General features: G+C 37.5%; 1 protein-coding gene across 2 annotated transcripts; it reads right to left on the bottom strand.

The window, feature by feature from the left end:
- Nucleotides 1–293: 293 nt before the first annotated feature.
- On the bottom strand, nt 294–13,694 carry cers3a (ceramide synthase 3a). 2 transcript variants are annotated; one of them, XM_008404946.2, is made up of 11 exons: nt 13,387–13,694; nt 13,049–13,228; nt 11,443–11,560; nt 10,532–10,650; nt 9,267–9,324; nt 8,576–8,626; nt 7,972–8,064; nt 7,544–7,672; nt 5,682–5,788; nt 2,366–2,384; nt 294–1,388 (listed from the first exon to the last, which is right to left on the bottom strand). In XM_008404946.2, the coding sequence occupies exons 1-11, from the start codon at nt 13,416–13,418 to the stop codon at nt 1,188–1,190; spliced, it is 1,107 nt and encodes a 368-aa protein (XP_008403168.1). In that variant the 5' UTR covers nt 13,419–13,694; the 3' UTR covers nt 294–1,187. The 2 variants fall into 2 exon arrangements, with proteins under 2 accessions (XP_008403168.1, XP_008403163.1); XM_008404941.2 differs by having other exon boundaries at nt 2,366–2,519; nt 13,387–13,685.
- Nucleotides 13,695–14,826: the final 1,132 nt, after the last annotated feature.

The raw sequence follows: 14,826 nt of genomic DNA, 5'->3' as shown, positions 1-14,826 counted from the left end.
TTGAAACTTGTCATTCATGCTTTTCTCCTTTACTGGTATCTGAAAATACTTATTCTTTTTGCCCATATGGTGGCACTGTTGTCATTTCTATAAGAAATTATTATACTTCTTAGATTGACATCAAACTAAAGTGATAAAGCAAAACTGTCAAATAATGTATAGTCGAATTAATTATTCTATGTGTGATTGCTGATTCTTGTGTTTCATGAGTTTTAGTTGCACATAAAATGAGGAATAACACCAGTAAAAGATTTAGCCTGAAAGTATGTCAAGAACATAAAGGCTGCTTAAAATATTGTCTGATGATTTCCTTGTTTTATTTAAAAAAAATAGTATGACAGATGAGACTGATGAACTGGTGACCTGTCCAAGGTGGCCATGTCTCTTGACCTCTGGAGATGGGCACCAGCACCCCTCACCACACCACTAGGGATACGCATGTAAGATGATGGATGGATGGATGGATGACAGATGAGAGAAAACCACAGCTGTTACTCCACATGAACCACCAAAACAAACCATTATACATGCACTTTTTGATTGTAGGTTTTAAAAAGTAATTATTTCATTTTTAAACAGTCACTGAGAAAACTGTAAAATGTGACCATTAGTATAGAATGCAGTCTTTCCATACATCCTGGGTATTTTGTTCTTTGCCATTTTGTACATTTGCAGTTTCAGTGGTTTCATATCTAATTTTATGTTCTGACAATCCAGAATCCACTGGCTTAACCAGGGTTCAGAAACACAGTCAGTAGAAATGAGATAAAGTCTTCATGAGATCATGGTGTTAAATTCATGAACATATTTAGCACCCAGAAAAACAAACTGATGCACAATGATGAAGTACATGTGTACTAAACAGAATTAGGAAGACCAAATGGGACATAACCAGGCAAATTGACCTGCTCCACATTAGTAACTCAGCATCACAAAACTCATGGAAATGTTCCAGTTATTGTTGCAGGTCAGCTGGTTATGTATTCATGAGTTATGAAACTTAACCAAAATAAAAAGAAACAACAGAACACAAGGGAAAAATCTCTGTTTCCCACATTGCTCATTATGCCAATTAAGTAAGGCTTTTTTTAACTTCAGTATCTGTAAAAATGATAAACATACAATCAATTGTGATTTGTTTTTCCACATCAGCTCTACTCTTTTTGTCACATCTCCATGTTTGCTGGTTACACTGAGCCCAGCTCATGACATAGTCTTGATAAGCAGGTGTTCTCTGGTGGAGACAAACCGAAGCATCCGTTCTTCTCACTGGCTGCATCTCTTGACAGTCCATTGAAGGGCTTGTATTGTTGAACATCTCCATCCTCTGTTTGGCTGCTCTCTTGTTCTTCCTCCTCCTCATTGTCACTTCTCTCATCTCTTGTTAGCTGTGACACAGAAAAGTTTAAGGGAAAAAAAATTAAACTTTCAAAGTTAGAAACACTGTTCCTCAAGGTGCGAGACCAATGGCTAAAGTTAAATGAGGGGAATGGTTTACCTGAAGAAGAAATTGCCCCAGATTTACTGAAGGGAAATACAACTATGATTCTATTGGTATGTTTTTTATCTTAAACAAATAGGGAAAATATACACTTATAATGAACTTATTATATACCATACGTATATATAGGTCAGTCAGTCAGGTATGTATAGGTCAGTCAAACACTAAGCTTCTTGTAGACCTAGATCCATAAATCTCCTGACACTTTATGACTCCATTCTGTAAGGATTCACAAAGCTACTGTTAGGTTATTTATAATCCTTTTATAACTAGGCACAGAAAACTCATACATTTGGTTTTATTATTGCACCAATAATAAAAAAAGATTAAATTTTAGTAACACAAAACAAGCAAAAATTAAATAAATAAATAACAGAGTTAATAAATTCCGTACCATGGGCTCGTAAATAAACCATCTTTGGTGAACACAATATGCTACCATACTATCATTTTGGTGTAATATCTTCACAGTGAGCCTCGGTTTTCCACAAATCTTGATAGTTACAAATCATTTGCAGTTAAATTGCAAAGTTTATTTTTGTATTTTTTTCCCCAAAAATTAAATGGAAGGTCTGACATTGCCAGTGCAATGGTCAATGGACAGTGGCACCTTCGCCTTTAGATGAAACCCTGCAGTACTGCTTTTCAGTTACACAACCTTTATATGATGTGGCTCTTGTCCAAATCCTTTGGGTTTTAGGTGCTGTGCAGTAGACTTTGATAACTGTTGACCATATGTAGTCCAAAGCTGCATTTATGCACTTCTGTGTTCCATCAACCGTATCAGCAGAGATAAATTTTGAGTTGACGCAATGCGCCAACACACACATACGCACACTTTCACAGAAACTGTGAACAACTTACTGTGCCAAACAGAAACTTCCTGATCATGCGGAAAATGAGGTAGGCCCAAAATATGTGAAGGAAGAGAAGAACCACAAGCATCACATTGAAGAAGTAGTAGCCAAAATAGGCTGGGTAGTGATGAACCGGGTAGACCCAGGTACAGTGGATCAACCTGAAGAACAACAACAACTGGTGTGAGTGTTTTCTCCCAGTGTGAACAGTTAGAAAACAGAACACATGAACTGGATCAGCATTAATCTCTTATTTATCCTGTACTTATTAACATTCTGATATTTTTTGGTGAGTCTGTAAGGTCTATAAAGCCACTCAGCATTTTATTCATCTAATTTTGGTTTGACATGTTTTTGTATGGACCTCTGAGTTGTGTTATGCTGTTTGCAGTGGTGGGAAGTAACAAAGGACAAGTACTTCGTTACTGTACTTAAGTACAATTTTTATGCATCTTTACTTTACTTAAGTAGATTTAATAATGGGTACTTTCTACTTTTACTCCACTACATTTTACAGTAAGTATCTGTACTTTTTACTTCACTACATTTCTACAAAACTGTCGCGTTACTCGTTACATCCAAGTCGCGTTGAGCTTTGGACCTTACCACAGGGGCAGCCTTTCATTGGCTAATGCCTATTTTACGTCACAGCGCAGCTATCACGTGCCTTACCATCTCACAAACTCATGCTAATGTACATTGTGGACTACCAGACCGACAGAAAGTTTTTGCGTCAGGACTCGAAAAAAAATGGTTCTCCGTCAGTGGGGTACCTGTACAGGCAATGTCAGATATCCTGATTGTGTTTGTGGAACTAAAATTCACAGATTTCCAAAATCTGAAACGGAAAGCCTTGCTTGGATTAAAGCTTTTGCACGACCGCATTTGCTGCTCAACCGTTGTAGGATCAATAAGAACAAAGTGTCTGCTGGCGTAAGTATTATTGCTTTGCTTTCTTTGTGTTTAGTGAAGGAAAAAAAGAAAGTCAATAATAAACATCCATTATGAAAACCTTTTAGCCAAGTACAGCATAATGGCAGTACTGATACAACTTCTACATCCTGAAGCCTGTCTGTTACACAGTCTTACATTAGCTGAACAGATCAATATGCAATGTGTACCGTATCTGACATACATTAAAGATTTTATTTCACCTGAAAAGACTTTTTACTAAACTGTAATCGTGTTAGCCACGCTAACTTTTACTAAACTGTAATCGTGTTAGCCACGCTAGCACCGAGTACCGTGTATCAGGCCTAAGCACATTCGAACCCTCTAAACCATGAATGTCCAACTTACTCAGCCTTGCGAGAACAATAGGCATCAGTGATCTTGTCCACGGCTATATTTATGCTGAGGGTGTGAGAATCTGCCGTTTTTCCTCATCGACTGTGACTCGCACAATGTTGGAGGCAACGCGTGGCTAAAACACCTTGATGTGGTCCAAAAAAATGACATGAACTTGTTGGTTCCCTTGTCCATTGTCGTGGCTGATATTTTGTAAAAATCCGGCAGAAATGCTACACTAATGACTCCGAAATACTCTGCAGAGAACGAAAAATGCCATGTTTCGACATTGGAGCTAAGCTGTTAATGTGAGACATGTAGTCACGTGGGACTTTCGAGGGGCGTTTCTGGGCGGAGCTTGGTAAGGTCCATAATGTGACTTGCATGTCTGTTGTCACCCATGCCTCCCCCTTTACTCGCACGCGGAGCTCCAAGACATGCACAGTGGTTTTTGGGAGAAGATGTCTGTCTAATCTTCAGTAATATAATAGCGCTGCATAAATCATAAGATATGGCGACATGTAAAATAAGCAGCACTTCGCTTTCACAGACGGTGGGGACTTCGTCCAACTTTTAGCATCGCTTCAAAGGAAAGCTTAAAGAAAGGTAAGCTATGTGGACGTGATGCTAGCAAAGCTAGCTGTACTGACTGAGACATGTTGCATCTGCCATGAAAAAAAAGTTGTCACTGACTTATTGTGTGAAGGTGGTGACCGAGGTGTCGCAAATATGGGACAACGCTGTGACCAAAGTCTGCATTGATATGATATTCGATTCTTCTGGACGGATCTTTACTGATTAAATTTATTTCAGCTTTAAGTATTTAATATCTAGGTGTTTTATAGGAATGTGGATCTTTAAGATCAATTTGAGAAGCAATTTTGATAGGCAAAACTTTATTTTTTTGTGTCATGTAGCGCGGGGTGCTGGTCTTGACTACAACTCTGCTATGTGGCTCCTCGGTTGCATGTCCTCCCCCACCCACCTTCTTTCCATCCCCTTTCTGTTGGATTTCTTTAAAAATAAATGCCACTAGTGGCAAAAAAAGTGAAGTTCATGCTATGTTAGGTCAGGAGACAAGATGTTTCCATCCCTGAAATTATGATGCATAGAATCACATATCTAAGTCTAAACTATGTTACAGAGAGTAAACATAATAAAAACATGCTTTATCTGTGGCATTGTTCATTAAAATGGCACATTTCTAATGTATTAAAATTAAATACGATCGGTTAACTTAATGATATTGTATTAGGGATTAGGTAATGCATTCAGCAAGTACTTTTACTTTTAATACTTAAGTATTTTTAAAAGCCAGTACTTATTTACTTTTACTTAAGTACAAATGTTAATGTGGTAGTTTTACTTTTACTTGAGTACATTTTTGTCTGTGTATTTGTACTTTTACTTAAGAACATTTTTGAGTACTTTCTCCACCACTGTATGTTTGTGTATAAAGAATAAAATACTTTAATTTGAAAAAAAAAGTTTACTTTTAAACATCCATCCATTTTCTGTACACCCTTGTCCCTTAGTGGGGCCGGGAAGGTTGCTGGTGCCAGCTAACGTTCTGGGCGAGAGGCGGTGTACACTCTGGACAGGTCGCCAGTCTGTCGCAGGGCAACACAGACAGACAGGACAACCATGCACACACACACTCAGACCTAGGGACAATTTAGAGAGACCAATTAACCTGACAGTCATGTTTTTGGACTGTGGGAGGAAGCCGGAGTACCCGGAGAAAACCCACGCATGCACAGGGAGAACATGCAAACTCCATGCAGAAAGACCGGGGCCGGAATCGAAGCCAGGACCTTCTTGCTGCAAGGCAACAGCTCTACCAACTGTGCTACTGTACAGCCCTTTTAAACATATAAAGCATAAAATAACATGAATCGTGATACACGTTCTGCACATGAACATATATTTTGATTTGAGCAAATCAAATTGAAAATGAAATATTATTCTACGTAATCATGCAAACATCATGTGCATCATTTTTGTAGTTGTACATTGGAACTCTTGGAAAAGCTTACCAAAAAGGAAAGATGATCAGTCGTGTTACCATAAACACAACGGCAAAAGCAACAAAAAGACCATGGCTGGTTTTCTCCCATTTTGCGTAGTTGAATAATTTGGCAGACTGAAAAAAAAAATTTGAAAAAAACAAAACAAGACATGAGTTTTAAACAATTAATACCAATGCATGTCTCATGTGTAGTTTAACGAACAGCAATGAAACTATTTATTGTCTAAAGCATTCTTTCTCAAACTATAGTTCCAGACCACTGGTGGTCCGTGGAACTGTGCGTAAACGACCGCTTATTTGCCGTGACATGAGCTAAACGTGTGACTCGACAGCTAGCTCACCAAAGGATTGTGTTAAAAGTATAATGGAAAACTGACTTAAAAACATTTTGCAGTTTCCAACATCTTATGTTCAATGTCTTATGTTAAAGATGTTCTTATACTGAACATCTTCAACATTTTATGTTGAAGCAATAAAATGCTTCCAAATGTTATTGCTTCAACATAAAAGCAATAAAATACTTGTATAGGTGTTGAATATGTTCAACGACTAAGTTGAATATAAAATGTTTAACATGTTCTTATGATGATGTTCAACATAAAATTATCAACAAAATCAAGCACATTTTTGCTATGAGTGAAGTATTTTTGTAATTCACTTCCTAAAAATATAAAAGAATGAACTGCTGACAAAAAAAGTTACACATTTTTCACTTTTTCCCTTTTAGGGAACTAGATCCATGTCGTGGATCTAGTTCTTCATATACTTATATATGAAGTATTTACTTCATATAATAAACCTTTACTGTGTTAAAGAAAATTGACAGTTATGAAAAGTGTAATACTGCTGATCGTCTTTTTGTATTGTATAGCAAAAAATACATGAGGAAAAATTAACTAAATTGAGTTGAATTGATGAATTGTTTCATCATGCAAAATAGATTTTAGATTTCAAATTCAAGTAAGCTGGTTTATTTTGGGGATTTTGTTATGGCAGGTCATTTTTGACCCGTAGGACAAGGGGAGTAAACAAAATGTTAAGATCTTGCAAGGGTTAAGAGACTAAAACTTTTATTTCAGGTTGCATCTTAGGTGGTCTGTGACTGTTTGTTAAATGTGGTCCTCAGCCTGAAAAAATTTGAGAAACACTGGTCTAAAGGAACCAGTAGTGAAAGACTGGCATGCAATACTGGCATCATGAGACAGTAAGCATAGTGTTATGTGCTTCTTTATCTGATGGATTCATTTGGTGTAGTAGTCTTCAGTTTCTCATTTTAGCAGGTATGTCTTGTTTTATTTGAAAATTCTGATTCCTTCTTACTTGTTTCTGTGCCGTTTTTCTAAAGCTGCTTTCAGATCATCTTTTGGTCCTGTAACCTAGTAAATTCACCTTAATTTGCAAAGTATATGCACACAAACAAGGGATTTGACTTCAGTTTGGTATGAATGTACAAACATGTAAGCATGTTTTACAAACAAAGAGAATGAGATTAAATTGGTGTAACTGTTGGATCTCCAGCCATGAAGGATTGAAACTACACAAGGCTGGTTTGGGATCTATTCATCCCATCATTTGGGATCTATTCATCCCAAACCAAATGCACTGCACAAACCCACTTTAGCTTGAGCTCCAACACCAGAACATGGAGGGGTTTCAGGAAGGAAACTGATGTCATGAAAGCTTAGATCAGGGCAGGAACCAAGACAAACTATATCCCTCAATAGCAAAGATACATAGGATTCTGTTAGTTCATCCAGGACCAATGTACTGTGCAAAGATTTCAAAGTGCATGAATACAGCACATTATGACTAAAATCTATGGCTTAACAATAATTGTGTCTGAAATTATGATCCGTATTTCTCACTGACCTCCAGTAAAATATCAGAAGCATCATGGACCAGCATGACCAGGGTTCCCATTCGGATGAAATTTGCACACCAGGAAAATGACAAAAGGACTAGAGTGGCCAAATGGTGGATGATCTGCTCCTTGAAGTCCTGAATTACAAACAAAATGATATCCTTCATTTAACACAAAAATACACAGAGGAAAGGATATCAATGAATAATAGAAATAAAGGTTCTCAGCAGAGAGTGCAGAGAACATTTTTAATTTTCTGCCAACGGAAGCTTTCATTTCAACCAGTACAGTATTTTTATCTCTAAATTTTAAAGCTTTCTAACTATCAGAAAAATGAAAACTTTCAGTATTTAACATGCAATTACACATAATTTACATAGAATTCTGAAACTGAGGAACAAAATTGACGTTTTGATCTTTCAGGTGCATGACTCGCCTTTCTCTTGACATCAAAAGCAACGCTGCAGAGAAGACAGCCATAAAAGCTCATCTCCAGGATGTAATACCAGTACTGAGAATCCAGCATGGACTGTGGACAGACATGGACAAAATGAAACAACAGGACACACTTATACATACAAAAGAATTAATCCTTATAAATGTGCTCTCCATTTCATTTCCATTCAGTATAACTTCTTCTCATCTTCGAAGGGTGGGTGGGGTTTGGGAGGAGTTTTCTGTGTGAGGTCACCATCAGAGGGAAACACAGACACAGAACATCTAACCATACATGCATACACTCAAACCAAGAGACCATTTAACCTAACAGTCATGTTTGTAAAAGAAGTGAGAGAACCCAGAGAGAACATATAACTATCCATGGATAGTTAGAACATATAAGTGACATGCAGAAAGAGCACAGGCTGGGATTCAAACCTGCAACATTCATGCTGCTACTAACTTTTTGTAAACCATATATGAAAGAATTACAGATGTTAACATAGATATCAATCTTGGTTTCATATTTGCTTAATTAAATTGTTTTGGGCATGTCAAAGTTCTGGTTGCTATCTGTAAAAACATTTATTAAATAAACAAACCTGCTTTGGATAACCTGTCCATACTTGTCTAGAGTCATACAGCCACTCTTTCTGTAAAATATAGACAAAGAAAATCATAATTAGTCAGTTAATGAAAATCTAATTGGCAGTAACTGCTGAAACTGAGTTGTCAGGGCAGTATTGTGTATTTTACAGCCACATAGTGCAAGACTGGCAAACTGTCATCTTCAGTTGTTATAAAAATGGTGAATTTAACAAATATGACTTAAAAGAAATTTAACTGTGTAATTTAACGCCTTGAAATTAGGCCTATGTCTCTTTAAAAACTCTGCCTTCAGGAAGTTATCACCACATTTCTCATCTAACGTTGACGTTTTTACCAGCTGAGAAGTCATTTGTATGATGAGCTCAGCAGATGTGCAGTTCCACCAGGTGTTTGCTAATTGCTGCTGGCTAGTCTGAAGGAGCTGAGTGGGAGAGAAGTGGGCAGGTTTGTTCTGTAAAGGCGGAAGCTCAAAATCTTGGAAGTTGCAGCTCTGAGGAGGAGCTGCGCCTCGAAGGTGGCGTTAGGGCCAAAGGGGTGTTTTGCACAACTGAGTAGTTGTCATGGAGATTAAAGTATTTATGCTTGCATTAAAGAGTCAAAGCAACACTTATGATGAAGGGTATCAGGGTTTCTCAAAAAAGTCATTTTACATAATACTGCCCCTTTAATGGGTTTCATACTTACATTATAAAGTGCTGCGATTCCTCCTATAAACGCAGACAGGTAAAAGACAAACCTCCAACTGCAGCAGCAGAAGAAACATTGCATGCACACAAATTACATAGCAAATTTATGAGTATTTAAAGAAATAATATCACAAACACAACTGCACACTTACAAAATCAAAGATGACACCACAGCAATGAGGTAACAGATAATTTTGGTACAATTGGCATAGACAGAACTATGAACTGTTGAGTGACTTAAATGTGTGCACCTCATGTATTATTTCAGAATCAGACAGCAAAGTATTTCTATTAAATAAATCCAGGTGCTATGGGATGAAGAACATTAATTTCTCTTCATTTTGGTGATTATTTCAAAATCTAAGATACACTTACTAATTAGAATATTCCATCAGAACAATAAAAAAAAGTATTTTTTAATTGCAGAGTTTTGGGCTTTTTGAAAAGTAGGTTGGTGTATTGTTGTACAGTATCTGCACCCAGTGCTCGGTCTGGGCTCCTTTTGCTAAATCAATGCAATATGGATGGAATCATGAAGGCCAAGTTGTTTTGTTCGTGGCCTTCAGCTTGCTCCATTGTCGTTTCTGGTGTCCCTCATCTTGCTCTTGTCCTGGTCGACACATTGGACCGGCAGATTACATTTCCCCTCTTCCTCCAATCCCTGGGAGCTTTATTTCAAAATGAACTAACATTTGTGATGCACGAGAAATTCAGAAACACAGAAAAATAATAATAAACACCGATTTCTAAGAAAATAATGATTTTCATAAAGTTTTGTGTTTGAATAGTACATCATACATTTTTTCAGTAACTTAGTTGGGTTGTTGCAGCAGATTTTATTGTATTAAATCTTCAGACAATGTCCTATTTCAGCTTGTAGACTCAATTTGTAGCATTTAATCAAAAATGCTCAGTCTGTGTGATTCTCAAAAGGGAAAAAGTGCAAATGATGTAGACCTTATGAAATTATCAGTTAAGTTTAAAGTTTAGACAACTTAAACCAGGCAATATAGTTTGGTCTAAACATTGATGAAATATTATAAATCTAAACTAGCTATATGTGGCATTTACTTTATGTCCATCAACAACTTTAACATGGGAATCAGATATTTTGCTCACTGGGCATGTCACAATGTTAGCTTTATTGAATCACTAACATTTATTTATATTTATTTAGCCGATTAATATTACCTCTTAAACAAGCATCCAGACATCCTCACACACACACACACACACACACACACACAGAAAATGAGTAGTGACCTGGCCTCTCTGAATTTCTTTAGGACTCCAGGATGGTCCTGTCTCCGTCTTCTTCGGAACCAGCGTTCAATTTGCCTGACAGGCAAACTGCTTTTCTTAGACAACCCATTAATGTCAGCCTGAAATTAAACACACACAAGCTGAATAAAAATGTTTAAAAGCAACATGTTCTCAATCATTTTTGTGTTAACAGTTTATATTTGGGAATCTGAAATATCTCAAAAAGACTTTAGTTTGAGTTTCCCGGAGTCTGGACCCATTTTAAGGGATTTTCTGTGACATCATTTATGTTTTCACAAATGTGTATTTGCATAGTTGCACTACAGCTCTTAAAAAAGTTGCAGCCTGTGGAAGCCCAGGGGCCTTAAGGGCCCGGCTAGAAGAAAGCTGTTGTACTGTAAACCTTCAGTGCTTTGAACAAAGCAACAAGGTTTCATTAGGACACCAGTTGCTAGACTGGTTGTCTTCCAGTTCAAAGTTAGGAATTCAGTCACCAACCCCACAGCCACAATGTTTATAGGCAGAACAATGACATGAGAGGGACTGTATCTCCATAGACAACATTGGATCTATACCCGGCAACCTGTAGGCATGACGTGGGCGTTCCTGTGAATGACTCAATCATTCACAAGTAGCATTGCAAGCTAACCTAATTTGTGTGAGGAAACTAGAGTACCCAGAAAAAAAACCAACACATTCACAAGGACATCATGCAAACTCACCAAGCCCTGCATGCTCACAGAATTAGTCAAAATGATTTTGAATGAGTTTTTTCATGTTAAAGTTTTGTTGGTCTTAAACGTTAACACAATTGCTGCTCTTCTATTTTAAACATAACACTATTTCTGACCGATATTCACAGATGAACTCTTTCAGATGCTGGCTGGTACATTTTTAATTTACCGTTTTACCTGAAGTGGATTTTTACTATGAGTGCTGTAGTAGTTCTCCAGGATTGGGTTGTGTTCTACTTTCAGATGGACTCGATGTCTGATTCCTGCAGCGACTGCGAGTGGTGTTGCTATCCACCTGCATCACATGAAACACACATTCAGAAGGAGCCGTGTCAGTGGAGAAGGATTTCAGCGTGCCGTTGTAACAGTGGCTCCACACAAGTGAAGAAGTATGTGGAAATACTCCTGATTCAGCGTTTCAGTTTTTAACTGCGTGTCTCCTGAAAGAGACGCAGCGATTGCCGTTATTATTTTCATGTATTTAGTTTCCTTTCCATTGAAAGTACTTTCTGGATCTGGATGCATTTCTGTTGTGTTGTTTCTGTCATATGAAGCCTGAGCCAATGGCTTTTGTTAAAAAGGAGACATTCCTTTTCACCGTCCTGACATGCTTGATCAGTAGTGTGTGTATCTTCAAAGACAATAACTTAGGCAACTTTCCCCATTGATTGGTATTGTAATTAAACTAGGCTTAATATGTTGATATTAAAAAGGGTATGATCAAATATTTTTTTAAAAACCTGACTACAATAAATTGAAGCGTGTGGTTATAACATGACAAAGTGAAAAGGTAAATAGGAATGAATTTGTGCTGTACTGTACTTTATTTACACATGCAGGCTTATTTTCTAAGAACCTACAGTAAGTTCTGAGATTTTAGCCCCGATCAAAATTCAGCACAGCCTCAACGGATGATTCTCAGCGTTTTTATTTTCTTTTTGATCTAGATCACCAAGAAAACTAAAAACATATAAACATTAAAGTACAAAACATGGGCTTACAATGCAAACAACAAAACAAAATACCAAAACGCACCTCGCGGCTTTCACTGGAGAAATGCAAATCATTTGCTTTTGTTTATGCAGACATTTGAATCTCGTTGACAGTTGTTTTCCAGCAATTCACAGTAAAACTGATTGCTGCCAGATTTTATAAGGCCTGCCCTGATTGGCTACGGCACCCGATAAAGCCCAAAATAAAACATGGAAAACTATATGCGCCATTAAATCAAAACTAAATATAAATCAATGAAAGCACACAAACATCTATAAACAATCTGCTCAATTTGAAAATTCACGTTAAATAATTTACAAAATTCACTGAATAATTTACACAATTTATTTTAAACAATTTACAATCCGTTACACTTAACTTTATACAGCTGAACTGTTTTTTAAAGGCCAACACCAAATCCTCAAGAACACAGAGATGATGCCTGTTCTTTACTCAAGGTGGGAAAAACAAGGACAAAGTTCTTTTTAGTCACTTTACAACAACTTAAGTACATCAGCTCTTTGGAAGTTTGTATCCCTCCCACTCTACCATACCTCATACCCACATTTCATATTTCTCAGAACCACGTAAGAGGAAAGTTTTGTCCGCATAAAATGTCAAAAACAGTTGAATGAAAAGAGTGATTCCTTTCTGTTCTTGCAAACTATCTATTGTCCTTAATAAATGTATAGAGTCTGTCAGTCTTTTAAAACTCAAGTTCTTGTTCATTATTTTAGAAAAAATGCATGCCATACATAACACATATTGTAATCTGCATTTGAACTCTTACCTTTCAAACAAGTATCTGACCAGTAAAAAGCTGAAGGCATAGGGGACTGTGACATAGAGATGTGAGGCTTTGGCATAGACCCGACCGTCCCTGTCTTCCAAGTCGGCCCAGGACAGTTCAGCAGGCAGCCACAGCTTGTCCCACCAGAACCACTGATACAGAGTCTCCAACATCTCCTTTCTAAGCAGGCAAAGCAAACAGGGTATGAAGATGAGACAACAAACAAAAGAACAGCTTCATTAGAAAATGTTATCATACAAGTTCCCTATGTACACACTAATTCACTCCTGAGGTAAACATATTGCTACTAAGCAATCGTGGCGTTTTGGAAAGGAAACCTGGAGAAAACACGTGGACAGGGTCCAGTCATTTCTTATTGTGTCTTATTTATTCCTATGGTCAAAGTTAGGGGTGTCAAACTCCAGTCCTCAAGGGCTGCCATCCTGCAGTTTTTAGATGTGCCACACCTACAAAACACTGGAATGAAATGGCTTAATTACCTCCTTCTTGTGTAGATATGTTCTCCAGAGCCTTGCTAATGACCTAATTATTCTATTCAGGTGTGGTGCAGCAGAGACACATCTAAAAGTTGCAGGGCAGTGGCCCTCCAGGACTGGAGTTTGACACCTGTGGTCTAAGTGGAATGCTAAAAATAAGGTTCCAGAGAGAACCTCCACTAAGGAGTGTGCATTTAAAGATGTGACAATTTCCCTGTACATACAGCCATATTTCCTAAACAAATATTGACCTAATCATCACTCCCTTGGTTTCAAATCCACGCCTTTTTAACAATCGTCCCTCCCTGTCATAGACTCATTCACCCACAGACAGAGAGAGAGAGCAGGGCGGGCAAAATAAACAAGGCAAATGCTGACAAAGAAAGCCCGGGTTGAAAGTAACCTGAAACAGGTGCAGATGATAAGGGTGAGCTCATGCTAACTGGGTACCTGTAGCCTTTAGCCTGGTTAAGGAGCCGAAGCTGAAATGTTCTCTGACTTATTTGTAGGATCCCAACAAAAAAATCAGGAATGTCAGTTTTCCCTTTCTGCTGTTTTTTTGAATAACAGCCAGTGTAACATGTGCATGGTTAATAATTAAACTTCCTGCATTTTCTTCATCAATGTCATACCGTGTACAGGGACATCAACAGGATTTCCAAAATTAAGACATTACGACAACAAAGAAATAATGAACCCAACGTTGATACGTTGGAAGTAGGGATTGTTCTGTAGGTTCCTGGTTTATCTCTATCATTGTGTCCTTGGGCAAGACTCTTCACCTGCTGATGGCGCCGCTGAGTGGCAGTGTGAATAACAGCCATTGACCATAACTTATTAGTTTTTCTGCTAAGTCTTGTTAACCATAAACCTCTGTGTTTTATTTTTTCTTAAAAATGTAAAATGTTTATAGATTAAGTACCTACTTTTTTTTTCCAAGTTATGGTTTATGAACTGCTTCAATTCTTTGAGCTTCCTGGCCTCCTTGTCATCACATTAATCTTTTGCTCCCTTCACAGAAAGATTCAAGTCCAAAACAGTAATATAACTTTGAGCAAGAGAAAACTCCTTGGTTTTCAAAAAGTAAATTTTCAACTTAAATCTGACAGGAATGTGAAGGTATTTGGACTTAAAATGTCAGGTTTGGAGGCAACTGATTACACTGGAGTTTATTTAGGGGTACCACAAAATAAAGGGGGCTAAACATAGATGCAGACCACACCCTTCAGATTTTCCTGTCTAAGAGGTAATAATAATAATTAATGATAAAGAAATAAAAAA

This window comes from Poecilia reticulata, chromosome 3 (genome assembly GCF_904066995.2).
Source record: "Poecilia reticulata chromosome 3, P_reticulata-male-v2, whole genome shotgun sequence".
Taxonomy (NCBI): Eukaryota; Metazoa; Chordata; class Actinopteri; order Cyprinodontiformes; family Poeciliidae; genus Poecilia; species Poecilia reticulata.
This window is presented reverse-complemented; position numbering and strand designations above follow the sequence as displayed.